Below are 19638 nucleotides of genomic sequence, written 5' to 3' on the forward strand. Positions count from 1 at the left end.
TGATAGATATATATATTATTTTGGGGCATTTTTTTTCAGTTTTCGTTCTTTGGTGCCCGTACCCGACCACGTCTGTCTTGGATTATAAATTCACGTGGCGGCCTTCACGCTCTGTGCCTCGCCTCATGCTTCGATTCCCCCATCACTTCCACCTATCTATCAGTTGCACCCCCTTGCTCTCTCTCTCTCTCTCTCTCTCTCTCTCTCTCTCTCTCTCTCTCTCTCTCCTGTAGAAGACAGCTTCATCTGTCAGTTTACTGTTCTTGTCTTCCGGTAATAATGTCATTGTGAAGTTCAGTAGAGTGCAATATTTGTGAAGAGTGATTAATTAGCGCTCTCTCTCTCTCTCTCTCTCTCTCTCTCTCTCTCTCTCTCTCTCTCTCTCTCTCTCTCTCTCTCCTGAGACAGCAGCTTCATCTATCAGTTTACTGTTCTCGTCTTGGCAATATAATGTCATTTTTTCAGTAAAACATTTGTGGGTGATTAATTAGCTCTCTCTCTCTCTCTCTCTCTCTCTCTCTCTCTCTCTCTCTCTCTCTCTCTCTCTCTCTCTCTCTGTAAGACAGACAGCTTCTTCTTCCAAAGATCTGTCTTGATGCTGATGTCATTCAGAAAACATTTGGTGAAAAATTTTTATTTTATTTTTTTGTTATTCTAAATATATTATATCGTATTTTATATCATTTAATAAGATAAACATTTATATCTAATATATAGAAGTTATATAATATATATTTTAGGAAGTTGTCATAGAAAAAATATGGTCCCATTTAGAGAAAGCAGTGAGTCCAATTCGTATGATGTTGACTGCATGCATGGGAAAAAATGTGATTTTATTTGCGAATATTATTCAGTATCGCTTTAAAAGGCAGCGTTTTCTTTGGGAGGAAGAAGTCTCTCAATTCTATTTTGGGGAAGACCGTAGAAGAAAAAAAAAAAAAAAAACCATGGTCCCATTTTAGAGAAAGCGGAATTTTTTTTTTTTGTCTTTTCTTGAAAGAGAAATGGAGTGGAAATAAGACCAATTTCTTTTGAGAAGAAAGTAAGAGGCTGTTTCTTTTTATGAGGGCAGAGAGATACTGCCCTTAAGAGAGAAGAAAAGCCGATGGAAAGGCGAATAGCCGTTACTTTTGCGGAGAAAGTGACCTGTTCTGACTTTTAATGTTTTTGTTTTAACAAAGAGAAGTGAAATTAATCTTTCACCCTACAACCAGGTGAAACCTTATTAAACAGAAAGAAAGGGACATCAAGCTAAAGGTTGATTTATTAGCTTTTCGTCCAATTAATAAAGTGAAAATATGGAAACTCCTACTGACAGAAAAAAAAATAAATGAATAAAAATAAATGGATATTGCGAACGTCTTGTGATGATGCTAGTTTACAAATCAAATCAGTCTCTCAATAGTTAAGAAAAAAAATAGTGGTGGTATCCTTCGTACCATTTTGAGAACAATATAGGGAAGTTTCTCATGTTCAAAACAGGATGACAGGATCGATCTATTTTAACGAGGGAATTTTTTTCTGACATTTACTCAGTCTATTCTTGTCATGGTTGTTGAAAATTGGATCAAATGAAAACTAGATACATTCTTGTGGGTATGAGGAAGTGTGGCCTCTGTTACAGTAGAGAAAAGGCTGTAACCTTTTTTGAGAGATGATATGTTTTCTGTTTTGAAAACTGGTGCTGGTACACACACTGTACATTTATATATATATATATACAGTATATATATATATATATATATATATATATATATATATATATATAGTACATATATATATTAAATATTATATATATGTATATAATGTATATATAATATATATATATGTATATGTATATATATATTTATATATAAATATATATATGTATATATATATATATTTAAATATATATATAGTTATATATATATATATATATATATATATATATATATATATATATATATAATATACATTATATATATGTATATGATTTTATAATTTTATATATACTGTATATGTATAGAGTATATATATATGTATATATATATATATATATATATATATATATATATATATATATATATATATATATATATATATATATAAGAACACACTTCCTCACGTAGAAAATTATACAGTAGGCCATACACCTCTGTAAGGGGTTAGTGCCGCCAGTGTACCTTATGCGCGGTGCACCGTAGGCATTACTCGAGGTTCTTTGCAGCGTTCCTTCGGCCCCTAGGTAGCTGCAGCACCTTTCATTCCTTTTACTGTACCTCCGTTCATATTCTCCCATCTTACTTTCCACAGTCGCTTAACAATTATTTCAGCTTTATTGTCAGCGCTGAATGACCTCATAGATCACAGCGCTTGGATTTTGGCCTAAATTTTATATTCCACTTCCAGCTTACATCTCCTCCTTGGTTGTGACCAGTTACCGAATTCACTGCTTAGGCCAACAGCTTTTCGGGTCGCTTTCGAGTCGACTTTCGGTTGTTGAGACCAAAGCTCTAACCTCTGCGCGTATGTGTATGTTCATTTAGATGCCCAGCACTTGCACCTTCAAAAAACATGTCATTGCAAGAATTATTCCAAAGGAAGCTGAATGGCGGTTTTCTTTGATAGAAGATTAAAAGAAAGAGAAGGGGTTTCTTTCTTCCTTTCAAATCCATCTGAACAGCTTCTTCCCACCATAGAATCGAATTTCACCCTCTAATTGGTTCCAGTGGCATCGATCCAGGTGCCTGGAAAGTCCCCAGTAGTCCATTGATTTCATTATTCGATACATGGTCCCCACACCCGAAGCCTTGTATCGGCAGAGATTAAGTTTTGTTTTTTCATTTTTTTTATCAATTTCATTTACTTTTTTCTTTTGGGATCAAATCTTCTTCCTTTTCAGTGAGTCTTTTCAATGTCTTTAATCGCATTAATTTGCAGGGGTGTGCTCTGAGACATATTTTAACTAATGACTTTGAAGTCTCTCTCCGACACAATAACTCTCTCTCTCTCTCTCTCTCTCAAGCAGGAAGGGTTTGACCATTGTGCTGTTTAGCACATGTTTGAGCAATTGTTGTACTTTTTAGGCTGTTCTCCAGAAGGTCAGTTTCTTAGTAATGTTTTTGGAATAACTTTTATTAAAATGTAGTTGTCGCCAGCAAGCAGTTTCCGCCTCTTTTCGCGTTTCTTTTGTTCTTCTCTTGATCAAGATCTCCTTCTGTCACCCATTCCGCTGATTTGCTACTTCATTGTGAAGCATTACCGCTCGTACCAGACCCCTCCCCGCTGTTCTGTTGTGTACCGTTTCATTCCGGAGTTTGTCCTCTCTGCGGAAGGTGGTCTTTCCTTCCTTCCTTTGAGTCTCCCTGCCATGATATGCTGCACTCAATGCAATAGCCTGTAGGCATTACTGAAGCTTCTCTGCAGTGTCCCCTCGACCCTTAGCTGCAACCCGTTTCATTCATTTTACTGTACCTCCGTTTATATCTTCTTTCTTTCATCTTACTTTCCACCCTTTCCTTACAACTGTTTCATAGTGCACTGCGAGGTTTTTCTCCTGTTACACATTTCAGACTTCTTTTACTCTCAGTTTCCGTTTCAGCTGTAAATGACCTCATAGGTCCCAACACTTGGCCTTTGGGTTAAATTTTATATACTCTTCCTTCTTTCGTTGAGTCTGCTCTCTGGGCTCTTCTGGCTTCGGTCACACCTTGCGTTATCATCCGTGGTGTTCCCTCCTCCACTCGCACCTGAGTGTGATAGTCGGTGGTTTGGAAGAGGGATCGAGCAACTGTTCGATCCCGCTGAGGTGACCAAGTTGTGCACACGCCGAGAACAGGAAACTCGATAGAACTGTTCATTCATTCACTCATTCATTCATTAGTAGTGCATGTCCTGCCCTTCGAAGCCTTTGGGGATTTTATGAATTTCTAGATCACAACAGGCTGTTTATGGATGAATAGCTTCCCCAATTAAGAAGTCTTTGTCTACATGTTCCAGGTTTTGGCTGTTTGGGATTCCTGGAAAACATTTCGAAATATTGTTAACTTTTAACTTTTGCCTCTGCTAGATAAATATGCCATCAGGCAGACAGGCGCTGATTCTTTCAACTTTAATTTTATTTATGTTATGAGGTATAGATTTTTGTTGCCTAGTGATAACTTTATGATACGTGAAAATCAAAAAAAGAGCTGATATAATCTGATATGAAAGTATAAGTAATTTCCGAGACTGATTTCCTAAAGTTCAATCTGACCTGTAGTTCATATCCTGTTTCGAACTAGATGAAAATAGAGTCGGTGGTGAAACAAGAACATTTTATACTCATATTTTATGAGGTATCGGTGTCCTGTTCCAAATGGCGAGAAAATTAAAATTGTAAAATTATTTTTCATCACCAAATAACCTGCAGCCCTGCAGACTTCACTAAGAACTATTATTAAAAATATAATTTTATTATTACATTGGTGATACAACATTTAATTAAGAGTTTTTAATTGGTTCAGACAGTTTCTTTCGTCATATATATATATATATATATATATATATATATATATATATATATATATATATATATACACACACTATATGTATATATATATATATATATATATATATACTATATATATATATATATATATATATATATATATATATATATATATATATATATATATATATATATAAATTAAATCACAACAACGTATGATTTATATGTTAATAAACCACTGGTGAAGATATAAGAATTGGGTGTAGGTCTGACCTGTTTTTACTTTATCCTAAGCGATAGACGAAGGACAGAGGCTAAGGAATAAAGTTTAGGCCTGTAAGGCCCTACATTCAGTATAGCCTCTATACATATATATATATATATATATATATATATATATATATATATATATATATATATATATCACATATGTATATACATATATATATATATATATATATATATATATATATATATATATATATATATATATATATACACTGAGAATTTGTTGGACGTTGAACGTAGGAGAAACAGTGCTAGATGTAAGAGTGGAAGGTGTAAGGGTGAGTTTAACAATGCTTGTAGACGTTTTAGTCGTGGATTTAATGAGGTCAGTTAAGAGGCTACAACATGGAAAGACACCATGTGGGAAATTACGGTATGAAGGGGGAAGTGTGACTGAGGGGCTGACCAGGATGTGTAAGGTGCATCTGGGTCAGGGAAATGTTTCGAATGAGTGAGCGATGGAAAAGTTAAGTATATCCTAGTTTAACCAGACCACTGAGCTGATTAACAGCTCTCCAAGGGCTGGCCCGAAGGATTAGATTTATTTTACGTGGCTAAGAACCAACTGGTTACCTAGCAACGGGACCTACAGCTTATTGTGGAATCCGAACCACATTATGACAAGAAATTAATTTCTATCGCCAGAAACAAATTCCTCTAATTCTTCATTGGCCGGTCGGAGAGTCGAACGCTGGGCCAACAGCGTGCTAGGCGAGAGCTCTACCCAGCCCTCCAATGAAGAACATGATAATTGTTCCTTTGTATTAGGGTAAAGGTGAGAAAGGAGATTTAGAATTCTAAGAATAACTTTGCTTAGCGTACCTTGGAAAGTGTGTGGTAGGATTTTGATTGGAAAGTTAAGACAGATGATAGAAGGTTTGTTAGGGAAAGAGCCGTGAGGGTTTCGATAGGGAAGGGCTTTTGTGGTTCAAGTATTTGCTGTGAAACAGTTAATGTTAGAAAATTGAAAGTAAAGGGAGAAACTTTGTATGTGGCATACATAAACATGGAGAAAGCTTATGATAGAATTATTGATAGGAGTGAGTGTGGAGATACTGAGGTTTCAGGTGTTTAGTTTAGATGTTTTTTTGATTCTAAAGATTTATAAGTCCGTTTTGATGTACTTTTGTTGGATCATATTCAAGAGCTTGTCATTTTAATAACTTTATTATGTTGTGGTCAGTAAACTTTCATCTGTCTATTTATCTATCTATCTATCTGTCTATCTATCTATCTATGGTAAATTTTTTAAAGTAATGAAAGTTCTTATGATGGAAGTAAAAAATGTGCTTTAAGTCTTTTGGTATGAGAATGACTGATTTGGCGTAAAAATAGTCTGAAAGAAGGTTGTATTATGTCTCCTCGGCTCTTCAAGATCTCTATAGATAGAATGATGCGAGAAACCAGAGGAAGGTCAGCGTATGTAGGTGCAGAGTTTTGAGACAAGAAGATAGGTCGTGAACAGAATGTGAAATGGATGGTGTTGCCAAATGATGCTTTACTGATTGGCGATAGTGAAGAGAACCTGTAGATCTTAGGGAAATAGTTTGCAAGTGTCCGCAAGATGAGGAAGTTGAGTTAGGCTATTAGCGTAAAAGGGAACCAGGAATGGAAGCAGTAGATTCCTATAAATGTCTGGAAGCACAGATTTTGGGTGATGGTAGGATGAGAAAAGAGATGAGTCGCAGAGTAGGAGAAGCAAGGAAGGTTTCAGAATGTGCATAAAAGATGAGAAGGGAACTTGGAGTGTCTATAAAAGCTAAAGTTGGAATATAAGAAGGGACTGTGGGACCAATTCTCCTCTATGCAAGTGACGTGTAGATGTTGAACACGAACGAAGAAAGAAGGTATTTGTGGTATACAAAGGAAATGGGTGAGAAATGTGGAGATATACAAGAGCGGTAAAAGGGTTAGTTAGGTGAAAGGTTGGATCTGGGTGTCTCGAAATGGTTCAGTCATCTGGAGAGAATGGAGGACAGTAGGTTAGCAACAAGTTGCAAATGGTGCTGTTTGTGTGTAGGGGGGTTTGAAACGCTGCTGGTGACCCATCTGTGTGTGTGTATGAAGCGGCTTGCGTTTTGAAAGTTTCCTGCAGGAGAGTTCATAAATTATTCTGCATTTTAGATGTGAAGGTGGCAATGATTGTTGTCTGTTCTTTGAATGGGAGCCACCTCTGTTGTGGAAACGGCTGAACGTCGAGATAGAATGTTTTTATATTTATTCTCCTTTGACTAACGCAGTTTGTGTATATTCTGATTACATATTTGCGAAAAAACTGGGAAACGATAATTTTCAAAGGACACAACGTTATCGGACGTCCCTGGAAGAGAAATACCTCGCTGCAATTTCACGCCTGTTTAGGAACATTTTTTTTTTTATCAAATACCTTTGAAAGCCGCGCAGTTTTTGGCTGAAAATTTTAAATTCGCAATTGAAGAGGAGAACTCACGCTCGTATTGTCTCCAGCTGCAAAACTCTTTTGGGAATCTCTCCTCTTTGAAGTCTCTGCTGAGATATGAATATATTCTGAACTGCAGGCGTTTCCTTGTCATGTCTGCCTTTTGATATTTTGATCTTTGATGTATATTTTCGAGGCTTGTTTGCTGATATACGCACCCCTCTCCTCTAGATTCTGCTTCCCTTTGAAAGTGACTGAAATCGAAACTGACAGGTTCAGAACGTGTTGGTAAAGGTGGTCGTCACACTTCCTTAATTTTTGGGGGTTTTTGCTCTAGGGCATCATCATGACCCTTTACTGCTCGCATCTGGGTCTTAAGGTGTGTTGCAGGCTGCAAAAATACAAATACTAGTTGCTTCTAACAAGGCAGGTCTGCAGTACATACTGTCTGAGTCTGGTTATATCAAATTTTCATTGGGGTCTTTGGTTGGAGGATGTAGAAGTTGACAACGCTGAAAAGGCTCTAGAATCCTGCCATTGGTAATGAAACACTTAAGAGTAAGCCAACCCTATCCAGCTGTTGGAATTCGACTTCATGTGTTCAACTCCTCAAAGAATTTTCTTGAACTCGATGTCGAAACATCACCCCATTAAACTTTCAACAGATTTAGAACTCTCTCTCTCTCTCTCTCTCTCTCTCTCTCTCTCTCTCTCTCTCTCTCTCTCTCTCTCTCTCTCTCTCTCAGAGCTTAGACAGTTTTACCCCAGATACCTGAAGAGCTAAAAGTACTTCAGGTCACAAAGGGTTTATGCGGAAGAGTGACTGGCTATTAGACATCTTGATGTGTCGAGTGTTGCCAGTTAGAGGAATGGCAGTAGGTGTAAATGTATAGTTCTGGAGTAAGAGTAAATGAATAGTTCTGGAGTAAGCAAACTAGTTATGAAGAGAGAGTGGAGTAGCTGATGTTTGCAGGAGATACAGTTCTGACGGGAAATTTGAAGAGACGCTTCAGAAACTAAAAAAGTTCGTGTTTGGGAGAGCTGGAATTTGAGAGTAAAAATGAGTAAGAGAAGGGTTATGAGGGTAAATAGTACCAGGAAGGAAGAGGAATGAATGTTGTTATAGTTGTGATAAGAATGGAATCGATTGATAAGTAAAGGTTTTTGGAGGTCGATATTACGGATGAAGGTACAATGAGAGGGGAGGTGATTGTTGATCCAACCTATTCTTTTTGGAAAGAAAGTGTGGATGTGGAATGAGAATGAAAGAAAATGCCTGTAACTCTTGGAATGAATTATTTTGCGTATAATAAGAACGGAACGAATGAGAAATATGAAGATAAATAGAACTGGTAAAAAGGTTAGCACGGGTGAAAGAATGGATTGGTCATATGGAAAGAAACGAGGCAGTAAGTTGATGAGAGGAGTGTATAATTGGGAATTTGTGGGAGGAAGCAGAATAAGGAGTCTAGAAAGTACTGGATAGAATATGGAAAAGGAGTGGTATTTGATATGCAGGAAGCGCTTGTATGCATACCAGATAAAGGTGGATTCCGCAGTGTGGACCAAGTGGTTCGATATGATACGGATGAGCCCTCCACGGAGAAATGGGAAGCTGCCGATGTTGGATAAGTTTTTTGCACAAGGGTTTCATCCATGATTCAAGAGTGAAAGTACAAATGCGGCAGTGACCATTTTTTTTTTTGTGGAGCTACCACTTGCAATGGGGAAAATTGTTGGAAAGAAGTATCATATATATATATATATATATATATATATATATATATATATATATATATACAGTATATATATATATATATATACATATATATATATATATATATATATATATATATATATATATATATATATACATTATATATGTGTGTGTGTTTGTGGATATATATATGTATTTATATGTGTATATATTATATATATATATATATGTGAAAAAAGTCATATATATAATATATATATTATATATATATATATATATATATATATATATATATATATATAGTTAGTATATATGTGTGTGTGTTTGTGGATATATATATGTATTTATATGTGTATATATTATATATTATATATATATATGTGAAAAAAATATATATATATATATATATATATATATATATATATATATATATATATATATATATATATATATATATATATATATATAACGTGTGTGCAGTTGCACGTGCATACGTGTACACATGTCTATAATTTATGTCTAGACGATGTAAATTATGGTAAAAGTGTCTTTTCCCGTTGAACCGCAGCTCTTCCCCGAGGGACAAATCTCCATTAATGTCGAGCATCGTCTTGTGTATACGTCACCTTTTATCTTGCTCGGTGGATGTCTTCATTTCCCCGTTTCCTTTTTATCTTCTAAAAGGTGCTCTCAACTTCAGAACTATTCCTCTGGGGGAGAAGAGAGAGAGAGAGAGAGAGAGAGAGAGAGAGAGAGAGAGAGAGAGAGAGAGAGAGACCTTACCTTACAGACCTTACAGTTCGTTTGGGTTGCCCCAGGTCCCTCAGTGTGAGGCACCTCTGATGTCTACCAGAGAATTGCTAATGCATCTTCCGGTATATTTTGCATCTTCCAGTCTTGGATGGTCTGGGATGCATCTTAGATATTTGTCGAGCTTATTCTTAAACACATCTACGCTCATTCTCAGATGAGCTGGTAGCGCATTGAATAGACGCTGCATTATCGATGCTGGTGCGCGGTGGATTAATGTCCTGTGTGCTTTCCTTAGTTTTCCTGGTATCGTTTTGGGCATTATTAATCTACCTCTGCTTGCTCTTTCTGATATTTTTAGCTCCATGATGTTTTCAGTAATTCCTTCTATCTGTTTCCATGCCTGGATAATCATGTAGCGTTCTCTTCTTCTTTCAAGACTATATAAATTTAAGAATTGTAGTCTTTCCCAGTAGTCAAGGTCCTTAACTTCTTCTATTCTAGCTGTAAAGGACCTTTGTACACTCTTTATTTGTGCAATATCCTTTTGGTAGTGTGGGTACCATATTATATTACAATATTCAAGTGGACTACGTACGTACGTTTTATAAAGCGTAATCATGTGTTCGGCTTTTCTTGTTTTGAAGTGCCGTAACAGCATTCCCATTTTTGCTTTGCATTTTGCCAGTATTATTGCTATTTGGTCATTACATAACACATTCCTGTTCAACATCACACGTAGGTCTTTCACTGCTTCCTTATTTGTGATTGTCTCATTATTAGGACCTTTATATGCATATAGCATTCCTTCTTTATCACCATAGTTTATTGATTCAAATTTATCAGAGTTAAATACCATCCTATTTACCTCTGCCCATTTATATATATTGTTTAGGTCTCTTTGTAGCGAGTTCCTATCTTCATCACAAGTAATCTCTCTACTTATTCTTGTGTCATCCGCGAAACTTCTCACTACCGAGTCCTTAACATTACTGTCTATGTCTGCAATCATCATCACAAACAGCAGTGCAAGTAACACCGTACCTTGTGGCACACCGGATATTACCGTAGCTTCATCCGATTTCTCATCGTTAGCAATCACTATCTGTTTTCTGTTTTGCAAAAATTCTTTTATCCATCTTCCAACTTTATCCACAATGTTATGTTTTCTCATTTTTTTTTTGTTAATATATTATGGTCCACCTTGTCAAAAGCTTTTGCAAAGTCTAGGTAAACCACATCTGTATATTTTCGTTTATCATATTTTTATATATGCTTTCGTGGTGAGCTAACAGTTGGGTCTGTGTACTTCTTCCGGGTACAAAACCATGTTGTCCTGTATTAAACAAACTATTTTTCATTAAATGTTTCATTATATAATTTTTCATTACCCTTTCGTAAACTTTCATAATATGAGATGTCAGACTCACAGACCTATAATTACTTGCCTCTAGTTTTGATCCACCTTTGAAAGTTGGGGTAATATACGCTAATTTATGCTCATCATAAATCTTGCCTGTATCTATACTTTGTCTTAATAATATTGCTAGCGGCTTTGCGATTGAATGAACCACTTTCTTTAACAAAATGGCTGGAACACCATCAGGTCCTGCTGCTGATCCATTTTTTATCTCATTAATAGCCTGCACAATATCCGCTTCAGTAATATCTATGTCCGATAAATATTCACTATTTTCATCTCTTATTTCTGTATCATTATCTTCATTATCAATTCGAGGTGTGAATTCACTCTTATATCTTTCTGCTAATATGTTACATATTTCCTTTTTTTCATTTGTTAATCACCCTTCAGTTCTTAGAGGGCCTATTTCTACTCTTTATTTTATTCATCTTTTTTGCATATGAGTAAAATTTTTTTTTTTTTTTATATTTTGTAGGGTCTTTTCTTCAAGGTCTTGATTTTCTTTATCCTTTGACTGTATAATCTTTTGTTCTGCATTTTCTATCTTACTTTTTAGCTCCATCACTTTCCATGCATTCTTTTCTTTTGCAAGAACTTTTTTCCACTTTCTGATTTTATGGAACAAGATCCTTCTGTCTCTTGGTATGTGTGACTGATGTTTACTTTTCTTCTTTGGTATATATTTTTCCACTATTCCTCTAAAATTTTATATAATATATGGTATATATTTTTCCACTATTTCCTCTAAAATTTTATATAATATATCCGTATTTACCTGTATATTATCACTTACGAATATGTTTTCCCAGTCTTTGTTTAATTCTTCATTTATTTTTGACCAATTTATATTTTTACTATAGAAATTATATTTTCCATATCCTTCCCATTTTTTCTTCTCTTGCTTATCTCTGTTTTCAATAGTTTTGGAACAGACTGTTAATTCTATGACATTATGGTCTGAAATACTCGTATTATACACTATTATTTCTTTAACATAGTTCATCTCGTTCACAAATACCAGATCTAAAATATTATCCTTTCTTGTTGGTAGGTGATTTATTTGCTGAATGTTATGTTCTAGTAGCATATCTAATAGTTTTCAAATTGCCTCTTATCTTCTGCGCTACTATTACTCTCCTTTTTATATGTATAAATACAACCACAGTCTCCTATTCATTCTTTCCATTCTACGAAAGGAAAGTTAAAGTCTCCGGATAGAAGCATAGTCCAGTCTTTGTGATTTCTACATATATCATCCAATTTGCCAATTATTATATCAAACTCTTTAGTATTTGGGGGTCTGTATATTACAATGTTTACTAATTTTTCAGATTCAAATTCTACTGCTATTAATTCACATTCTGTGTTACTATATTTCTCACAGATTTTTCCTTGATTGATGTCTCTCCCATATATCGCGGTTCCCCCTTGATTCCTATTTTTTCTATCTGATCTATAAGTTTGGAAACTCTTTATCTGATCATCATTACCAGTCTCTTGTGAGTACCAGGTTTCACTTATATTCCTTATATCTTTTTTTCAGTTTGGGTTAGTTCTTCTAAGAACTCTATTTTTCTTTTTGAGTTACTCGAAACTAGACCCTGAGTATTCATCACTATGATGGTTTGTGTTTTATCCCCATTATCTAATAAGGGTAATGATAAGGATTTTCACATGTCTCTTTCCTGCTCTGATATGTTGTTCTTTTCTTCGTTTCCATAACTTCGGACATTAAAAAATCCAACTTTTCCAAAATAGTTGATCTTCCATCCTCATTATTCATTTTGTGTTTGTATCTGCACCTATCTCCATATCTGCACCATCCATTTGCATCGTAGATACATTGCTTTGTTGCATTATACCTGGGAGCTGAATCCTCATATCTTGGTGCTGACACTTCATAACGTGGTACCGGCTTGCTTTTTTCCTTCGTCACATACTCCTTATTCTTTCCTTTGTTTCATTGTTACTTTGATTTTTTATATGTATTTGCTTTTGATTTTCGTTCTTCATGGCGACAGGATGCATGTATCTGCATTTTTTGTTGAATTTGCAATCTTTTCCTTCTTTCAGATTCTGGCATATTTTTGGATGTAGATCGTTGCATTCAACCTCATAACCATCTAGATATGCACATTTGCCATAGATTTCATAGTTGTGACATATTTTGGGATGTTTGTAGTGACATCTTTCACTGAATCTGCAATTTCCTCTTTTCAAAAGAGTGCAGACTGTGTCTTTCTTTTCTTTTTTTTCTTGCTCATTCCCTTCAATATGTATATCAGGGTACAGCCTCTTTGGGTTTTTTTTTTGTGTTGTCATTTCATAGTTTATTTCTTCGTATGTATGCTTTTGTATTGCCTCATATGTAGAGTCTATGAGATTCTCTGCATCCATACTCTTATCCTGTTCTTTGTTTTCATTGCTGTTTTTATCTCTTCAGTCATATTTTCTTCTATTTCATTTTCCTTTTCTTCATCATCCTCAGTTTCATCATCCTCAACTATCTGTACATTAAGTCTTGACTTAATAGCATTGTCTATCCATATTAGACATGTTGAGCAAAATATTTTTGTGTCCTTTTTTTTATTTTGCTGTACTTCGGCGCATGTAGGGTGCGTTGGAACATGGCATGCACTACATTTCCTTATCAGGTTTTGTGGATTTACAATGCTATACCACACATTACATAGATTGCATGCTTTAGGCATTCTTTTTCCTACGGCATCAATCAGTATATTAATCAAATTCACCTTATTCACTTTCTTTGATGGAATGTGTTGATTGGTGTAGATTTTCTTTATAAGTTTCTTGATCACTTGGACTTTCCTTGGTATTCCTTCAATTATTTTCAAGATGTTTTCAGCTTTGACTTGTTCCAGCTTGAAGGGTCATATCCTTTCACTATGTCTGTGTATGCTTTTGCTTCTTTTTGATTGGAGTTATTGTTGATCTCAACGATAAAACCCCAGCTCCTGCTTGCCAATTCATCATGTTGAAATCTGCGAGGGTTGCTAAATTCCTCCAGCGTCTGCCGCTGTTGCTGTTGCTGCTGCAGTTGTTGCTAGACACCTCCATGATGCTTAATTTTATAATATTTTCACTCGAAAAGCACCTTTAGTCGACACTTTTATCGTGCTATTCTGACTTAATCTTATCACCGACAGTTGAAAATTGTCCACTCTTGCCGTAGGAATATTGCTTAAGTAATCCCGTTTTTCATATAGGTACGTTGAATCAGTTTTAGTAACATGAGACCTGTAGGTGGTTAATGCCATCAGTGCGCCTCATGCGGTGCACTGTATGCATTACTTGAGGTTCTTTGCAGCATCCCTTCGGCCCTAACTGCAACCCCTTTCTTTCCTTTTACTGTATCTCCGCTCCTATTTTTTCTTCCATCATGCTTTTCACCCTCTGCTAACAATTGGTGCATATTGCAACTGCGAGATTTTCCTCAGTTAACCTTTTAAACCTCTTTACTGTCAACTTCCGTTTCACCGATGAATGACCCCATAGGTCCCAGCGCTTGGCCTTGCATTCTAGTAATATGAATATCTAAAGGAAGTTTTTTCCTATTGAATTATGAGTACAGTATGGAGAACTGATAACTTGAGTGGAGTATCGCAAACCATTGACACTGCAGTTAGTTGTTCGGGAGTTATTTAGTGTAAAGAATGAGTAAATGAACAAGTGAGAACTGCTAGAGAACCGATATGCCGAATACACTAGCTATTTTTGTGAAGTAAACGCTCACTTTGGCGTCATGAACTCATCAGAATAAAATGGGATTTGTTCAGTTTTTTTTTTTCTAATATTCCATTGTCCATTTATCTTCATCTCTTGTCGGTGATTACTTCTGATGGGGTATAAGCATCGTTTTCACATTTAATTTGTGTTTCTGTTTACTGGTAATGGAATTATACACGTATATGTTTACACATTATATTGATAAATATATATATATATATATATATATATATATATATATATATATATATATATCGGAAATATATATGTGTGTGTGTGTGTGTGTGTGTGTGTGTGCGCGTACACACATGTATAATTAAAGTTGGCCTTGGTGTTACTTCCATTTGAAAAACGTCCTGTGATATCAGTTTTATTTAAATCTCTAAATAAAAATGCGATCTCAGTTTATGGATAATCTCACCCTCTCTCTCTCTCTCTCTCTCCTCCTCTCTCTCTCTCTCTCTCTCTCTCTCTCTCCCCTCCTCTCTCTCTCTCCCCTCTCTCTCTCAATTTCTGCCAATCATATTGATATCCAAAGAAAATCATGGTACTCACAACCTCTTTATCATTACTCTGCCATTGAAGCTTCTCCTCACTTCCTGAGATCTGCTTCCCACAGACTTCGAGGGACATCATAAATGTGGTCTATTGTAAGCCAATATTCCAAGGGCGCAGCCCCTTATTGAAAGCTTTTGTTCCCGAGAATCGAGCGTTTCGTACCGCGGCTCGAGTGGAATATCTAGACGGCGTTTCTTGGGCGTCGTCAAATGCTAGGAAGTGATGTGATCTTGAGGGGAATGCAGAGTTAATACCCCTTACATTTCTTTTTATATATATATATATATATATATATATATATATATATTATATCAGTCTTATATATAGGCTACCATTATATATATATATTTATATATATATATATTTACGCATGAGTACATACACTTTGTGGTCAGTTTCTCTAGTTCGGTGTTCGTACCTCACTTGTCAGTGACAAAAACTCCAGACAGAGATGCGTAAATCTATTTAATTTCTTAATATTAATCTCAGCTTTTTATTTTATGTTTTTATCATTTCTCTGGAGAGCCAGTAATATCAGCTGGCATCTTCACTGATTAAAATAGTCCACTACAGCGTTCACAGATTATGAATTTTTGTGAAAAAACTGTAGACAGAAGAGTTGGTTAGTAACCTGAAAAACAACTGATTGGCTAAATTGGGGAGACCAGTAAAACACGTGACAAGATTTAGATGCATCTCATTTTATACATCCTTTATTGTTTTGAAAATAATATTGTCGTTGTTCTAGTCCTTTGGTTTCATTGTAAGGGACTTATGTACTTCATTCTATTGTGATCTTTGTTGTTCTTGGCTGATGCATTGCCATTTTCTTGTTGATCCACCACAAACACACACCTGATATATATATATATATATATATATATATATATATATATATATATATATATATATATATATATATATATATATATATATATATATATATATACTGTATATATGTGTGTGTGCTTGTGTATATTTGTGTGTATAAGATGCACGTGACTAAATCATGTATGAAAATTAAATTAGAAATAGAAGTATGATTAAAAGTTTGACTAAAGACCTAATGCCAAGCACTTTCCTTTATTGCATATACATCTGCGGGGTCCCTGGAGATGTGTATTTAATTCGTTGATGTGTTTGGCCCATAGTCTTGAATTTTACACCTTTCCATCAGTTATCTATCTATATGTCTATACAGTATATTGTTTGTATGTATGTAACTGTTCGTGTCTGTAATATATTTTTCTATGTGTACCGTGATATTCTACGAGTACTCAACTCCGCCTTTAGCTTTGCCATAGTCCAGCCAGCCCACAGGTAGCCTATCTCACAACTGGCCCTTGTTTTAAGTATGGAGAATAAAAGTACCTTGGTCCGCGCTTGGAGACGGCTAATAATGCCCCTTAGGGTCGGTACTTGCTGTTAGACTCCTCTCTTACATTGTCCTCATATTTTACGGTGTTGGTACACTTAAAACTAAATGGGCGAAACTTATATCAAATTGACATTTGGTGGCTAACATAAAGCATAAAATTATTCATATATAAACTACTGTGGTGATACTTCAGAGGTTAAAGAATAGTAATGAATGAATAAAATTAACCAAGGAATAATAGGTAGTTTAAAATTCCTCAAACTACAACGTCACGTACGAATTCTATAAGCATTTTAGCACTATTAAAAGTTGAAGCTCTGGAGAAGGCATTGTTGTAGTAAGTACTGTATAGTTTACAATGATCCTAGAAAACACCATTTTTTTTATTCTACCGATCTATATTTCTTAAAATCATTTGTATTTAAAAACAAAAGGCGACATTACATCAATTTACGTAAATTGACTGAGATTAAGTTGCAGTAAGCCCACATTTACTTCAGACAGCAACAAGACACGCGTCAGTAATTTCACATTAACATTTGGAGAATTTTAGGTGACACTTTAACATTTGGAGAATTTTAGGTGATAGTTGAACGTACGGAGAATTTTAGGTGACACTTTGAACATTTTGAGAATATTAGGTAACACTTGAACATTTGGGGAATTTAGGTGACACGTTAACATTTTAAGAATTTTAGGTGACACTTTAACATTTGGAGAATTTTATGTGACACTTGAACGTTTGTAGAATTTTAGTTGACACTTGAACATTTTGAGAATTTTAGGTGACACTTGAACATTTGGAGAATTTTAAGTGACACTTTAACAATTGGAGAATTTTAGCTATATAACACTTGAACATTTGGAGAATTTTACGTGGCACTTTAACATTTGGAGAATTTTAGGTGACACTTTAACATTTGGAGAATTTTAGGTGACACTTGAACATTTGGATAATTTTAAGTGACACTTGAACATTTGGAGAATTTTAGGTGACACTTCAACATTTTGGAGAATTTTAGGTGACACCTGAACACCTGGAGAATTTTAGGTGACACTTCAATATTTGGAGAATTTTAGGTGACACTTAAACATTTGGAGAATTTTAGGTGACACTTGAACGTTTGGAGAATTTTAGGTGACGCTTCAACATTTTGGAGAATTTTAGGTGACACTCTAACATCTGGAGAATTTTAGGTGTCACTTAAATATTTGGAGGATTTTAAGTGACTTGAACATTTGGAGAATTTTAGGTGACACTTACCTTCGGGTATTTGTGTGTAGTCCCCATACGTTGCCCACATGCATACTATGGCGTAGGGCATCCAGCCGAGGACGTACCCAATTGCCACTACCAGTGACATCTGTTGGGAGGAGAAATTATGGTCAGGTATTTATAGGTACGAGTTTTGAGAGAGAGAGAGAGAGAGAGAGAGAGAAAGAGAGTGTGAGAGAGAGAGAGAGAGAGAGAGATGTATGTGTATGTTGTAATATATATATATATGGATATATATATATATATATATATATATATATATATATATATATATATATATATATATATATATATGTGTGTGTGTATGTATGTATGTATGTATAACAATACACACAAATATAAAATTGACACACACAACATGCACGAGCGTGTGCATGTTTATGTGCATGTCCAATGTGTGTGTGTGTTTATATTAGCCCTCACGAGTGCTATACCTATTTCATGTGTTGGTATTAAAAGTATGGTACTGACGTTTTATCGCACCTTATTTTAGCACCTTATATTCATCTGTATTATATTCTTAATGGAGATGATGAGAACGGAACATTGTAGTCCAAAAGTTAGTGAAGAAATTGGCATTTACTGCTTAACTAACTGAGCATTTTCTCCGTTTGAAAAACATTCTTCAGTTGTAAAAGAATTTTCTGTAAAGTTACTCCTTTTTATGGTTTATGACTTTAGATGGTTTTTAAAATATGACTTTCCCGTATTTTCCTTTGTCGTATTCCTGATAATCTGACTGCTCGCTTTGGTGACCCTCGTAACATATACATACATACATACCGGTATATATGTAAATATGTCTGCGTCAGATGTAGCTAATCACAACTCATCACAGAAAAAAAGAAAGAGGGAAGACTTTTGATTCATCTCAAATTGAACGAACGAGATCATCTCTCCATCTGAAGATACCCAATACGATGCCGAACTCTTGCTCGCGGGTAGACAAGTAATTTGTCTTATACGTCAGCGGAGTTGTCCGGAGGGCGTGTATTCATTTTTCTTGATCTGCTCAGAATAGATCTTGAAAAGTCACTGACGGATATCAAGTGAATACTGAGAAGAGTTGAGAGACAGGCTGAGGTAACGCTGATTAGATTTTATTGTGGGTGAAAGGTGACGGTAATATAAAAAATAGGCGAAACTGGTATTGTAGAGCCTTGGGACGTTACGTACCGTCCGGATGCTCTGACGAAGGAACTTTTCATTCTACGAATAAGAGGTCCAGTGGCGAGAGAGGCTGGCCCTGGGATGGACGACGGGAAGTTTGAATTAGTGTTTCTTACGCGATTAATATTGTTTCCTACAGAAACAAATATATGGATATACAGTGATATACATATCTGTATTTTTATACATACATTTATACATATATATATATATATATATATATATATATATATATATATATATATATATATATATATATATATATATATATATATATATATATATATATATATATATGTCATAAAAATCCTCGCTTGAAAATCAATTCCTTTGTCGTTGTTGGAGTGGAATAAGCGCTCTCCTAATGCTTTCAAGTTTAGGTAAGCAATTTCCAGCAAGTGTTTGGTATTTTTAGAATGTGATATCAGTCTTTCATTTTCACTTCGAGAGATGATCTTTTGGGAG

At 35.1% G+C, this 19638-nt stretch overlaps 2 protein-coding genes across 2 annotated transcripts in view; one reads left to right on the forward strand and one right to left on the reverse strand.

Moving 5' to 3' along the window:
- Positions 1-19638, forward strand: part of LOC136836425 (sialin-like) — a 417985-nt gene that overhangs the window by 26476 nt on the left and 371871 nt on the right. The window lies entirely within an intron of this gene.
- LOC136836424 (rhodopsin, GQ-coupled-like) overlaps positions 1-19638 on the reverse strand; it is a 200704-nt gene that overhangs the window by 13317 nt on the left and 167749 nt on the right. The window contains exon 7 of the mRNA XM_067100645.1: positions 17992-18091. Coding sequence (XP_066956746.1) covers positions 17992-18091 — 100 coding nt within the window. The remainder of the gene's footprint in view (positions 1-17991; positions 18092-19638) is intronic.

Source organism: Macrobrachium rosenbergii, chromosome 56, assembly GCF_040412425.1.
Source record: "Macrobrachium rosenbergii isolate ZJJX-2024 chromosome 56, ASM4041242v1, whole genome shotgun sequence".
NCBI lineage: Eukaryota > Metazoa > Arthropoda > Malacostraca > Decapoda > Palaemonidae > Macrobrachium > Macrobrachium rosenbergii.